The sequence below is a fragment of the Archocentrus centrarchus genome, chromosome 19, assembly GCF_007364275.1.
Source record: "Archocentrus centrarchus isolate MPI-CPG fArcCen1 chromosome 19, fArcCen1, whole genome shotgun sequence".
Taxonomy (NCBI): Eukaryota; Metazoa; Chordata; class Actinopteri; order Cichliformes; family Cichlidae; genus Archocentrus; species Archocentrus centrarchus.
The window spans coordinates 6235648-6249959 of NC_044364.1; the positions used below are offsets into that span (position 1 = coordinate 6235648).

The following is a 14312-nucleotide window of genomic DNA, read 5'->3' on the forward strand; positions in this document are numbered from 1 at the left end:
TTTTAGCACTGATTCATTAAAAGCTTCCATAATGAATATCTAATTTTAAATACACATATATCAGATTTGACCATAACACGGAAAGATGCTCAGGCATATTCTCCTATTCTAATTTTTTCTCCAGGGATTGGATTAATGCATCTCCCTAAATGACTCACTGATACGCAGCTGAGCCAGTGATCAAGCTGTGAAGGGGCCTTGATCACGCACTGGGACTCCAGGTCTGCCCTTCTACTCTAACCCTGGAGCTAGAGGTGCTGTCAGGAACATGAGCGTAGGACGAATCAACCGCTACAGCATTGTGTCATCTGAAGAAGAGGGCCTCCGCCTCACTACCATGCATGGTATGAATGGCTTTGGAAACGGAAAGATCCACACACGCCGCAAGTGCCGCAACCGCTTTGTGAAAAAGAATGGGCAGTGCAATGTGCAGTTTGCCAATATGGACGACAAGTCGCAGCGCTACATGGCCGACATCTTTACAACGTGCGTTGATATCCGCTGGCGATGGATGCTAGTAGTCTTTACTCTTGTGTTTGTTGTCTCCTGGCTGGCCTTTGGCCTAGCCTTTTGGGTTATAGCTTTGCTGCATGGCGATCTGGATAACCCAGCCGGAGATGACAACTTCACTCCATGTGTTCTACAGGTCAATGGATTTGTGGCTGCCTTTTTATTCTCCATTGAAACGCAGTCTACCATAGGTTATGGCTACCGCTGTGTGACTGAGGAGTGCCCAGTGGCAGTCTTCATGGTGGTCTTTCAGTCTATAGTGGGCTGCATCATTGACTGCTTCATGATTGGCGCCATCATGGCCAAGATGGCAAGGCCTAAGAAGCGAGCACAAACCCTTTTGTTTAGCCACAATGCCGTCATTGCCATGCGGGACGGAAAGCTGTGTCTAATGTGGAGAGTAGGGAATCTGCGCAAGAGCCACATTGTAGAGGCCCATGTCAGAGCACAGCTCATCAAACCTCGGATAACAGATGAGGGGGAATACATCCCTCTAGACCAGATAGACATTAATGTGGGCTTCGACAAAGGCTTGGACAGGATTTTCTTGGTTTCACCTATCACTATTCTACACGAGATAGATGAGGAGAGCCCCCTTTTTGGGATCAGCAAACAGGACTTGGAGAGCGCAGACTTTGAGATTGTTGTCATTTTGGAGGGAATGGTTGAAGCAACTGCCATGACCACCCAGGCTCGCAGCTCCTACTTGTCCTCTGAGATCCTTTGGGGTCACCGGTTTGAGCCAGTCTTGTTTGAGGAAAAGAATCTGTACAAGGTGGATTACTCTCACTTTCACAAAACCTATGAGGTACCGTCCACCCCCCGCTGCAGTGCCAAGGACATGGTGGAAAACAAGTACCTAGTCCCCAGCTCTAATTCCTTCTGCTATGAAAACGAGCTGGCCTTTCTTAATCGCGATGATGAGGAAGAGGATGTAGGCGGTGGAGGTAGAGCACTGCCGAACCTCAGTCCAGACCGAAACAGCCGGCATGAATTTGAACGCATACAGACCACCAGGGTGCTGGATCAAAGGTCGTATCGTAGAGAATCAGAAATATGACCTCTACACATTGACCTGAGGGTCAAATTTCAATAACTTTACCAAGGGTAAAAATGCAGAACAATGCAAAGTGCCATAGGAAAAGCTGACTACTGTGAAAGAGTGTAAAGGTAATGGAACAATAGTAAAAGGGACTTAATTGGAAGGAATAGGCAAAAGAGGGAGTACACAGCTTAGAAAATTGTGGTAAAGAATGTCTACAATCAAGGAAAAGGCTAGAGGAATACCTTCTTCCTTTATGGAAACTTGAATCTTTTTCTCACATGGTCATTTTGAGTTTAGAGTGTTAAATGACAGAGCATCGAAAACCTTTATGACAGAACCTTATAATCAAACCTTAGGTGTAAATACATTTATTAGGTAAGTTATGTTTTGTGTGCAGTATCTGTTTCCAAAAACACCTCTAAAAATAGAAGTTGCTATTTCAACTTGTTCTTGACAACAAAGATAGTGTTGGAAGGCTTCTCTTAAGCTCTCTTCGCATTGCTGTGATTTACTGGAACTGCATTCAGTGACACATTGAAAATTTGTGCATCGCAGCATTCAGATGCGATGAGCCGTGATAAAACATCTGACCGTGAGCCACTGAGAACAACACAAGTCAACAGCTTCATTGTAAACCCAATCTAGAGATATAGGCAAGAACAAAAAGAAATGAAACTGTATGGACTCTCTATATAATTACCTAATTCCTCTTACAAGTTAACAAGACCATGATTTGGCTGCCTACACATATGATGACATTTGCAAACACTGTTCTGCTAAGAAGTCAAATAAAACAAAACTTAAACACAATTTCTCAGCAATCATGCTACAGGTGGCAATGTCATGGTTTGTATTGATCTAATTAATCTAATAAATAAACACCTCTTAAAATGCACATTGAAGTGCTCTTCTACTTTTTCAACTAATGTGATAAGCTAAGATAAACTAAACCCTGCATGTTAGCAGTCTTTAAAACTTTTTTCCCAATTCTATCAAGACAAAACTGGTATAAACTGATTACACTTAATGTTCTTTTTAAAAAAAACAAAAAAACAAATCTATGCATATTAACCTATCAGGGGGCAAGCATCCTAGAGGTCTGTGTGAGATGAAATATAATGGCATTGGTTTAATCAGTGGCCAATGCTTAGAAAAACAGCCTGAGATTAAAAAAGCATAATGTCTTTTCCAAAGGTAACTGCTATTGAAATCTATTTAACCAGAGTTAAATTGAATTGGCACTAAACTGACTGTAAAAACCGCACATAGGAAGACTGCTTGATGTATTTATTTGGTCTAAGAATGGGCCTACGATTAATCTAAATCAGAAATCTAAGACTTATCCACTCCAAAAGCACCCATCTGAAATACTAAATGGACAAGCACCATAAGGGTAGCTGTGTCTGCAACACTGTGCTCTTATATTAAGGTTATAATTCTCCAAATGCATAAGCCACCTTCGACACGGCCAAACGTTTTAATTAATTTTACATCAACAGTGGTTTGATTTAACTACTGTTGCTATATTGAGAGCCCATCTTTGTTTCACACGATACTTTAGCAAATTTGCAGGACAAAATATGATTGCTTATTCAACAAATTTATTGTTTATCAAGCTAAAAGCTCAAATACACATGACCAACAGTAACAAAAAAGGGGAAAAAACTGTTCCCCTTTTATGTACTTGATGTTTGCCTTTAAAAACAACACATACTGTAGACAGCTAAATGCAGTTCAGCAATATGTTAATACAATGAGTTAAGACACTGGAGGGAGTTCTGAATGGAAGCAATAAACACTGAAGCACATGTTTTAAATGAGCTTATATTCTCTGTGAATATAGAAGCTTTAATTCACAGATAAAAGGTAAGAGGCTTTGAGCAAGGACAATGACCACAGTTTGTACTGCACTTATAAAAACTTATAATAAAAGTAATTTACCATGATTGATACCAAAGTAGTGGAGTGTAGCCTGGACATAACTTGTTAAGTTATCACTCCCACCTTAATCTTCCAAAATCAGTTCAGACTGATCTAGACAGCATGGGTAGTAGACTCTAAGAAGGAGCTTGAGTCTCCAGTTTGCATATTTAAATCACTTCTAAAACTATATCATGAAATACAGCATAAATCTGTTGACTAAAAGTTTTAAACCAAATCAAGTAATCTTTTATTTGTAGATTGCTATATGGAGAGTAGTTAAAGATATAAAATTATTGAGCATGACAGCTTTTTTTCTATGGCATGGACAATAAGTTTTTAAAATGAGCCCTCGCTCTAGATGCCAAGCTGGAATTTATCATTCAAACCTCAACATGTTTATGTCATAATATTTATAAAGTCCAGCTGAGTTATTACCTCAGTAAAATGTGTCTTTCACGGTCCTATAAAAAAATCATGAAAAACATAAAAGATTATATTTGTGTAAAGAAGGAGACTTAGGCTTCAGCTGCACAGGCCTAGAGACCAGTTGGTGGCTGCTTGGCAACCTCCTGTATCTAAGAAAAAATTAGCATTTCCCAACGGTTGGTGAGTGGTTACACGCTGGCTTTCATTGGTTGAAACTGGTCAAAAAGAGCTATATGCATACAGTCCTGCACTAAAAATCTCCTTGCAATTGCTTTGGTCACTAGCCTTGGTTGCTTGCAGTCTGCATGGAAGACACCAACTTGTCTGCCAACGCTTGCCAACTACTTGAAAAGCAGTAAAGAAATTTTAAAAATTGCAACGCAAACTGCAAATGCATAACAATTTCCTTCAGCGTAAAAGGCGAACGCACTCCGTTTCCAGTTTGCATTGCACTTCTCAATTACCACTTGTTAGTTATTTAGCCAATGTCTGCAGACAAGTTGGCATCTTCCATGCAACCTACTGGCAACCAAGGCAATCTGCTAAGAAAGCAAACACAGTGAGGACTGGTGGAGCACCCTCTTTGTCACCTGGCGACAGCCAGGAACCTCCTGCAACATCTCACCAACGAGTCGGGGAATACTCATTTTTCCCTAGCAACTGATGGTTACCAGAGATTCACCAACCAGTGTCTACGCCTGTTTGGCTGAATGAATATAATGAAACTAGGACATCAAAGAAGAGGAACCATAAAATGGTTGTTATGCTGATCACAATGACTGATATTTTCCTGTCATTTAACTTTAGTCATATGTTTGAGTCTACGATAATTCTTGGTTGTATGTTGCATTTTCTTTTCTTTCTTTCTTTTTTCTTTTTTTTAGAAACATGTAGGATGTAGTGAAATACAAATAGATTTTGTTGGGGCTGATAAATGAAGCATTCTTTACCCACCCTTGAACATTTATATGTTCACTACCTTCTGGGAAGGTTTTGCGCACTGATGTGTGAAGCCTCTGCACCTACTCATGAAATTTTAATGATTAAAAAAGGTGAAGAGTCCACAGCGTCCACGCTACATTAATGGCATTCAATCAATTCAATTTCTACTGAATTTTTTTTTCAAAGATTTCTTTCAATTTCATGTTGCCCACCTGAGCCCTTAAAAAAGAAGCACACGCTAAAGTTTTAGCTAAATATAAACATTTATAGTGTAAAAAAGAACGATGATATTATAAAAAGTGATAATAAGGAGCAGCCGGGCTGAACAACCTACTTATTTTTATACAAAGTTGTTTTGATAGAATACAGCAATCAATATTTATCTGTTTTTACCAGAGCACTACAATAAAATCACACTGAGAGGCTAAAAATGTAATTCTTGTGTTAGTTTTCAAATTTCAGTTTCTGTTGTTTCCTTTCTGCAGATGTTATTGATCAAACAGGTATTTCTCTTAAAGGGATGATTGGAAAAACCTTTGACCTCTGTAGAAGTCTTCCTATGTCCAGCAAAATGTCTACTGGGCTTTCTATTTTAATTCAAAGTCATTAAAATGATTCAATAATAAAAAAAGAAATAACTGTGAATTTTTTTTTCATCTCTTTTGTTCAAAGTGATCAGAGCTGTATTGAAATGTAAGATCCAATTCAAACCCAGGGTTTCCTCAAGCATGCCCTGACATGAGGTAATGCATCACCATGAGAGGTGTGTGCAGAAGAGAGATCAAGCTTCATGACTCCACAGTCAGATAACTTCCTGGGCCTGGGCCAATTATTCAAGAAGGCTCATCAATTAACCACTGTGACACACAAACAACTACAGGGGCCAGAGGCCTTTTGGCCTTGGGGAATTGAACAGGAGGCCGGCAGCTGACTTTGTCATATCAATATGGTAACAACAAATGAGAGATTAGTATTGCTTTGCTACCAAAAAATAAAGGAAACCTGATAGTTTTTCACAGCAGAGAGGTTCATATACCGCAGTAGAGAAAGTACGTGTGTTGATAAGAGCATGGCTGATAGTTTTAGCATCCTGGTATTGTGCATGCTCACATGCTGTCATGACTTACAGGGAGACCTGAATAGTACTGAACATCATTAATGTTATAAGTAATACAGCTCATTTTCTTCCTATAATGCAATGAAATGTCTTCTTTAAAATGTCTTCACTGGTATTTGAGAGGGAAAGAAATTGACTATAAAATTTGAATGATGTAGAGAATTTTTGTAAGGGTCAATTAAATTTGGTTATTGAAAATTATATCCATCCATCCATCCATCCATCCATCCATCCATTCATCCATCCATCCATCCATCCATCTTCTTCCACTTACCCAGTTCAGGGTTGGGGGGGTGGGGCTGGAGCCTATCCCAGCTGTCACAGAGTAAATGGAAGGGTACAGTTTCAGGTCACCAGTCTGTCACAGAGCGAGTTATAGCCAACCATACATAATTATTTGTAGGCTAACTAACACACTTATGAAAATCATTTTAAAATAATATCAGCCAATGTTGTTGCCCAAGTACATCTAAGAATATTATATTATTTGTATCAAATATTTTAAAATGGGATTACAATTTACATAAACAATTTCTGGCAACTGTAAAATTTAAAAATAAAAGGGGAATTTATTAGTTAAAGTTAGACTAAAGACCGTCCTTCAAAGCTTAACAGTTGCATTGCTGGTAGACTCAGAGTCTGCAAAATGGAAGTTAAAAATGCAACAGTGGGACTGTAGGTAGAGCAGGTCACCTACTGATCAGAAGGTCAGCGGTTCGATTCCTGGCTACTCCAGGCTACATGCCAATGTATCCTTGGGCAAGATACTTAACCCCAAGTTGCTCTCCGACCGTCCCGTCGGAGTATGAATGTGTGTGAATGATAGTTAATTAAAAAAGCACTTAGCTTAGCAAACATGGAAGTGCTTGTATGAATGGGAGTGCATGGGTGAATGTAAACATGTTGTAATAGCGCTTTGAGTGCTCTGACTGAGTAGAAAAGCGCTAGATAAGAGCTAGTCCATTTACCATTAGTTATATTGAAAGAAAACATGTATGATATACTCATGTACATAAAAAGTATCATTTCTGTGACAAAGCTAAAATAAAAAGTAAGAAAGCTTATTACCACTGAACTGATATTCGACAGGTAATGAATAATTCTCTGTGATATGCAGGAGAAGTGCGGCCATCAGTTTTTTCACAATAATTCAGGTTGGGGTGAATAAGTCACACACAGTGAGTTACAGTAGCGGGATTAACATGCTGGCCACCGGTTGTGCTGAGATCAGGCTTTGGGTCTCAGCACTAACTGACACTGGGATCACAGAGGCTATGCTGAAAGCTTTTGCCAAGTTGATTATATAACATAGACTGGGCAGTGTATGTCATGCTTTGTACAGCTTAGTATCGGATAGATAGAGTAAAAGTGAAACTTGACTTAGTGATAAACTGTGTTAATAAGTCCCTAATGCATTAAAGCATCATAGATTTTTTTTTTTTCCTATCAGTGTAACATGGGTCGTGGAACCCAGAGTTGAACCTGACACCGAAAATGAGCTGTCTTCAGAGGGCTGGGATGTCAGACTTGTGTGCTTCCTTAGTAGGATTAGACATCAAGAGGTCCTGGATAATTAAGGGCATGTCAGGATAAAATGCAGCCTATTGGGACAGAGAGAGACTCTGACTTCAGTTTTAATTATTCTGAGCAAGTGAAATCCCATTGAATTTTTACTATGCTAAGTATTTTGTGGCCTCCATTTAGCCACCGTAACAAATTGCTAAAATTTTATAGTCACTTATTATTCTGTCATTTTACAAAGTTTAAACACAAAATAATTCCAGGAACAAACTAACAGCCTTTGGGCAAGTCAGCCATGCTCAGTCAGTGCTCAGATTTGTGGTTTTTAGTTCTTGTATATTTGGTAAATTATGATGATGACTTTAGAATATGCCACTATTTACCCAAAGTCAAGGTAAACTGAAAGTACACCCCATGTCAATTCAAATATTTACGTATCAGGACCATAATAAAATTATCTAGTCTTAAATTAGGTAAATGCAACCTGAGATGATCAACTAATGACATATTACCCCATGTCATTATTTATTTAGCAAAAACTGAGCCAAAATGTAGAAGCAGTGTGTGGAAAATTAAGTACAGCCCATGATACAATAGCCTGTAGAACCACCTTTAGCAGCAATAATATGAAGCAAATTCACCCCATGGTCAAACCTGCACAGTCATTACGATGAGGATTTCGACCCACTCTTCTTCACAACATTGCTTCATTTCATTGAGGTTTGTGGGCATTTATTTATGCATAGCTCTTTTGCTGCTGTGCTTGGGATCATTGTCCTGTAGCATGGCCCAGTTTTGGCCAAGCTTTAGCTGCCGGATAGATGCCCTCACATTTGACTCTGGAAATAGAGTCTTGCGATTTGTTCAGCTGCAATCCTGCAAACCTAAGTCAAGCTTCCATGTTCTTTTTAAAGAGAGAAGAAGCTTTCTTCTGGCAACCCTTCCAAACAAGCCATACTTGTTTACTCTTTATCTAATTGGACTGTCATGAACTTTACCATTTCACATGCTAAACGATGCCTGCAGACTTCGAGATGTAGCCCTCGGGTTTTTTGCAGTTTCTCTGAGCATTGCACACTCTGACCATGGGGAATTTGTGAATAATCTTTCTCACTGTAGAATGATAGATTTTAAATTGTTTGGAAATGGCCTTATAACCCTTTCCATATTGATGGAAGGCAAGAATTGCTTCTCTAAGACCATTGCTGATATGGAAGGAGTACTTATAACAGCACTCTTGATTTGACTGTTTTTGGATTAACACCCAGTTCATTCCAAACGCATCACAACATGCAGGATTTCAAAATGTAAAAAAAAAAACAACATACGGTTTTTGTTACTATTTCATTACACCACAGTTCATTCAGTGTTTTGTAATGAAGTGGTTAGCTCTGTCATCAGATCAGCACCTGCTGCCTTTCTGTGTGGAGTTTATAAACCAAAGGCATGCATGTACGTTAGCGGCAGAGTCTAAACTGGCCGTAGGTGCTGATGTAAGAGTGAATGGTGGTCATTGTGTCTGTGTTAGCCCTGTGATGGGCTGTCAACCAGTCCAGGGTGAATCCCACCTTTCACCCAGTGTCAGCAGAGATAGGCTTCAATTTTCTGTTGGCAAAAATATGAAACTACTGTAATTTATAGTCAACAAAAACTGTAAAAGGCATGCTGTAACATACCGTAACTGTTTTTACAGTGACTTACAGTGTTTTTGAAACATGTTGTTGGCAACATTTTTATCACATAGCCTCTTGAGCAGAACACAGACGCTAACTTTACCAACTAATCCAGGGTTGTGTAGGATGCTGAATACCAAAGCTTTGAGTGCCTGCCTCTTCCTTCACACTCACAGTTGCTGCAAACAAAACCTAATAACTACCACATGTATGCTGATAGACAGACAGACAGATAACACGATGATTTCACATCATCAACATATTGTATCTAAATTATGCAAGTTGACAACCTGGATCCCATGGGAATATCCCCTCTGTGACTCCTAGGGAATAGATGATGAAGCCAGCTGGGGTCTGGACAGAGAGATTTGCTCATATGATCATATGATATAAAACGAAAAAAAATTTTTACACCTACTAAAATGTAATTAAAGAATATGAAAGGATGTAAGAAATAGCCTGGCAAGGTTCTCTGCCACCTAGCCCATATAGACCAGTTATAAATAATGCAGGACCAACGTCCCTGTATGCAAAATTGCTGATGACAGTAAAATCAGGGAAAACTGTGTTGAAGAAGCTATATAAAGCTCTTTGGTGTCAAACCACATGTGGCTCCAATCCGTAACCAGCATTTCAATATCTGAAGTATGCTCAATTAGTTGCTATGAGATGGACATTAGTATACTGAAGTTAGATATAAATTTAGGTATTCTATAAAGAGACGCTATGTATTTTTGTGGGCAGAAACAGTTTGTATGCCAAAACAGTTTCCAGTCAGACAAGTGAAAATAAAACCAGTGCCGCTGAGCTGACAGTACAAACTGATCCTGAAATGTGATGGGACTTTATCCAATTACTGAGATGTGTTTTGTAGTCTGTTACCCAAATGGAAGAGACACAACAGCCTTGTCCTCCTACCCACGCTTGTCATCCTGTGTAAAAAGTCCACTGGTGTTCCCCATTAGCTGTAAGCCGTGGCCCCGTACATGTCAAAAGACTTGTATAGATTTAAAAAAACAAGAGCACCGCTGAGCCAACGCTCGGCCCTTTGGGGTTCATAAGGACGGGGGGGGGGGGGGGGGGGGGGGGGGGGGGGGGGGGGGGGGGGGGGGGGGCTCAAAGTGCTGTTCTAGCAAAGTTGGTGAACAACTGTGTGACGTTTGATGAGTATAGCTTGAACAGTACGCATCTATGGTGTGAATTTGAAGATCCTAGGTGAGATCCTTCTTTAGCTATTGTGTTCACTGGATTTTCAGAAAACTTGACCTCTGACCTTAAGCTTGTGGTCAAGGTCGCTGAAATTTGAACTTATCCAAGATTTTTAGTAGCTTCATCTATGTCATGAATTTGAACATCCTAGGTCACATCATTCTCGAGTTGTGGCCAATGTTAAAGCGGAACAGACGCCAACACCGAGGCTGTGACAATAGCTCGACTTTTAATTCAAAACAGCCGAGCTAAAAATGAATGCAAGTGCTATAGCTAACTACAGTAGCATCACTTTCTAAAACCTAGACAGATATAGGATTCTAAAATTATTCTTTTAGGCGGCGTGGTGGCTAGCACTGTTGCCTCACAGCTAGGAGGTCTGGGTTCAAATCCGCCTGGGCCTTTCTGTGTGGAGTTTGCATGTTCTGTTTGTGTGGGTTTTCTCCAAGTACTCTGGTTTCCTCCCAGAGTCCAAAGACATGCAGTTACTGGGGTTAGATTAATTGGTGGTTAGGCGTGAATGTGACTGTGAATGGTTGTCTGTCTCTCTGTGTTTGCCCTGCGACAGGCTGGTGACCTGTACAGGGTGTACCCCGCCTCTTGCCCTATGACAGCTGGGACAGGCTCCCTTGCATGCGCACACTCGGCTATTGAGTGTAGACCTGTGAGAATAAAAAGGTTTTGAGTTTGATTTGGAATGTAGATATGGTTGTAACTGGCCTCAGGTTAGCAGGCAGTTTGTTCCAAAGAACAGGACCATAGTAACTGAAAGCACCTCAGCACACTTAGCTCTAATTCTGGTAAGATCTGGTAGCAGACAGAGATGTACTCCAATCTCATTGTACATCCTGTATAATGACAATAAAGGCATTCTATTCTATTCTACTGGGGGACCAAACCATTGAGAGCTTTATGAACTAATAGAAGGATTTTAAAGATAATTCCATATTGAACTGGGAGCCAATGAAGTGACTTCAATACTGGGTTAATGTTATCAGTGCAGCTCATTAGTTTGTAACCGGAGGTTAGATCACCACAGAAAAATTCTACGTACAGCTGTGGATCATCTACATATGAATGGTTCTTTATGACAGTACCAAGCAGGAGCATGTAAAGGCTCGAGAGTAAGGGAACAAGCTGCCCACTGAAACATTAAAATGTCTACACTTTAGGCATGATGAGAACTAATCAAGAATCTGACTTCTTAAACCAACGGAATCATGAAACCTCTGAATTTCAAAGGCAGCAGTGAGATCAAGTAGAACTAAGACTAAAACTCTCTGTGAATCCCTGTTGATCATCAGGTCACTGATGTCTTCAGTAAGAGCTGTTCCTGTGCTGTGAATGGTTATGAAACCTGATTGACACTTACTGTATCATAAAGACTTTGAAAGATATTCATTCAGTTGTTTATAAACATCCATCCATCCATCATATGGACCAAAATCTCTAAGGAATTTTCTTAAGTTCACCTTGTTGAATCTGTGCTACAAAGAATTAAGGCAGTTCTGAAGGCTAAAGGGGTCCAATCCAGTACTAGCAAGGTGTAACTAATGATATAAATATATATAAATTACTTTTAGTGTTATTTGCTGCAGCTGTGCTTTTCCTATGTACATTGTTTGATATTACAAGGGGTCAGCAAATTTAGAAAGCCTCCACATGCACATATTATTCCCAAAGTAGGCTGCCATAGGTTTGACATGAGATGTTTTCAACCCAATGTGTGTGTCTCTCACTTTATTGTTCACCTTTGTTACAGCTGCTATTTCAGTGGCTGCATCACTGCCCCAGAAAGACTTCCATTTTGAGTTCAAACCTGAGAGAAAGGAGCTCTATGCAACATTAAACGTGCTGACACGTCATGTACCTTACCTTCTCTTTTTTATAGTAGTTGCCTCTAGTCTATCCTGATTCATGAGGCAACGTGACTGGACAACCTGAGGGGACATGAGAGGGCCACTCTCATTTCCTGGCTCTCAACCCTTGGTAATTATCTCGGTGTGCCCAAAGGCCCCTGGAGAGAATGAATGAATGAATGACAGTAATGTTGTGTTAAAAAAAAAAAAAACAGAATAAAGTAGTATAACAGATATAAAGAGCTAATACACCTCAGAAACACAAGCTGTGAAATGTCACAATTATTTAGTTCTACTCTTATACAGGGATCATTATCATCCACCGCTCTGTGCACCCCACACAGGTGGATATTTATGGGTTATTAAGCAATTGGCCCTAATGGATTGGATAAACTGATTACACAAAACACAATGCAATACATAATCCACATAGCTTCATTGTTAATTGCTGCCATTTGGAGATAGTAGATGTTGTTTATCTCATTATAATGTAGCTCAAAGGCATTGGTTGTATTGTGAGAGCTCATAAAATTTTGTTTGAAAAACTAATAAACATCTGAACATGATTGTAAAAATAATGCTTTGAAAAAATTTATGGAATACATAACAGTGTGTGGCTTTTCAAAATTAGATAAGTTGTCAATATAGGCTTCTTTCTCAGTGAAAGTATTTACATTAAGGTAATCCTGAGAGACTTTGAGCACCACAAACTAAACACCAGTGAGTCCCATTATAATGGGATTACTCAATAGCTTACATAGAAGAAAAATAAGAGTCAGCAAAACTGGGTCTGTTGCAGCAGTGAAGTCATGAGAACAGACACAGAGCTGTGACTTTAGTCCCAGTGGTCTCCTCAGGGGTTGACTCAAATCTGTCAGTACCCTCCACTAATGCAGCTCTCCACTATGTAGAAGGCCAAGGGGAAAGGATCATTTTGCCCAAATTCACTTCCACACACGTACACACCTCACAACTTCATAATCTCTCCAACCCTTACCTACTAAGACAACACCAGGACGCATGGATCATCTCTTGCTGGCTGGCACGGCTCCGTCCCAGGACACAGGCTTTGCTCTATCAGGACACCGTCTCCAGTGTCAGACAGAATGAGGGTCTTTGTTGTCATAAACTCAATACAGGATATTCCCTAACAGAAGCAGGTGGGTGGTTTTGATATAGAGAACAGTATCCCCTTTTTTAAAGCATGAAATACAAAAGGCGACAGAGAAACGCGTGTATGAGTAGAATTCTTTTTTATACCAGTGACACTTTCAGCATTGTTCTGAATACATTTTGTTCCTAAAGATTTCCATTTATTCATTTCTATCTAAATAAAGGAACCATTTCAAACTTTGCACACAGTTTCTTTCACCCCAGTAATTTTGTTTCTTTTTGGTTTAATAAGGATGTGAAAAGGAGATAAAGACACATGTTCTGTTTTACTTTTTTCTATGTCAACATTGTGCATAATGAACAAAATCCTGCTGAAAAAGATGGGGACTGGCACACACAAAGGGCTGCAATGAGGTAGCAAATCACACAGCTGAATGAGGTGGTTATGTAAGACAACAATGCATTTCACTGTATGCATGGACGAGACAATCAAAAATAAATCAAACTAAGTTATATCACATATAACGCATGTCATAACCTTTCAAGTGACAGTAAAATTTAATAAAACGGGACATTTTTTTGTCCATATCAAGACAGATTTAGCTAGGGAGCTGTTACAATTTTGTCATAAAAAAGCAACAACAACACCTGCATGTGTAGGGGTAGGGGAAGGGGAATCTATCTGTAAATAAATCAGACTGGAAAACAGCAATCTTGTACTCATAATCCTCCTAAACTTACTAAACTATAAGATTATCAGAATAAATTTATACATAAAGTACCTAAAGTAAAAGCATGCATTAGGCATAAGGCTGCATTTCAGAATTTTATATATCACCAAATAAATACTGATTAATTAATGCGTACATCAGTTTTATATGGTAGTTAGTTTTAACTGATGTAGATATTGCTGAGCAGCTTAATCTCCAATAATAGCATAGCATAATTTATTAGAAGACTTTATATTAATAATA

At 39.4% G+C, this 14312-nt stretch overlaps 1 protein-coding gene across 1 annotated transcript; it reads left to right on the top strand.

Moving 5' to 3' along the window:
- The first annotated feature begins 268 nt into the window (after positions 1-268).
- Positions 269-1570, top strand: kcnj12a (potassium inwardly rectifying channel subfamily J member 12a). Its single transcript, XM_030754990.1, has one exon. The coding sequence runs from the start codon at positions 269-271 to the stop codon at positions 1568-1570; it is 1302 nt and encodes a 433-aa protein (XP_030610850.1).
- Positions 1571-14312: the final 12742 nt, after the last annotated feature.

Bases quoted from the DNA above. Each gene is read 5' to 3' on its own strand.
- kcnj12a (XM_030754990.1), top strand. From the start codon at position 269: ATGAGCGTAGGACGAATCAACCGCTACAGCATTGTGTCATCTGAAGAA.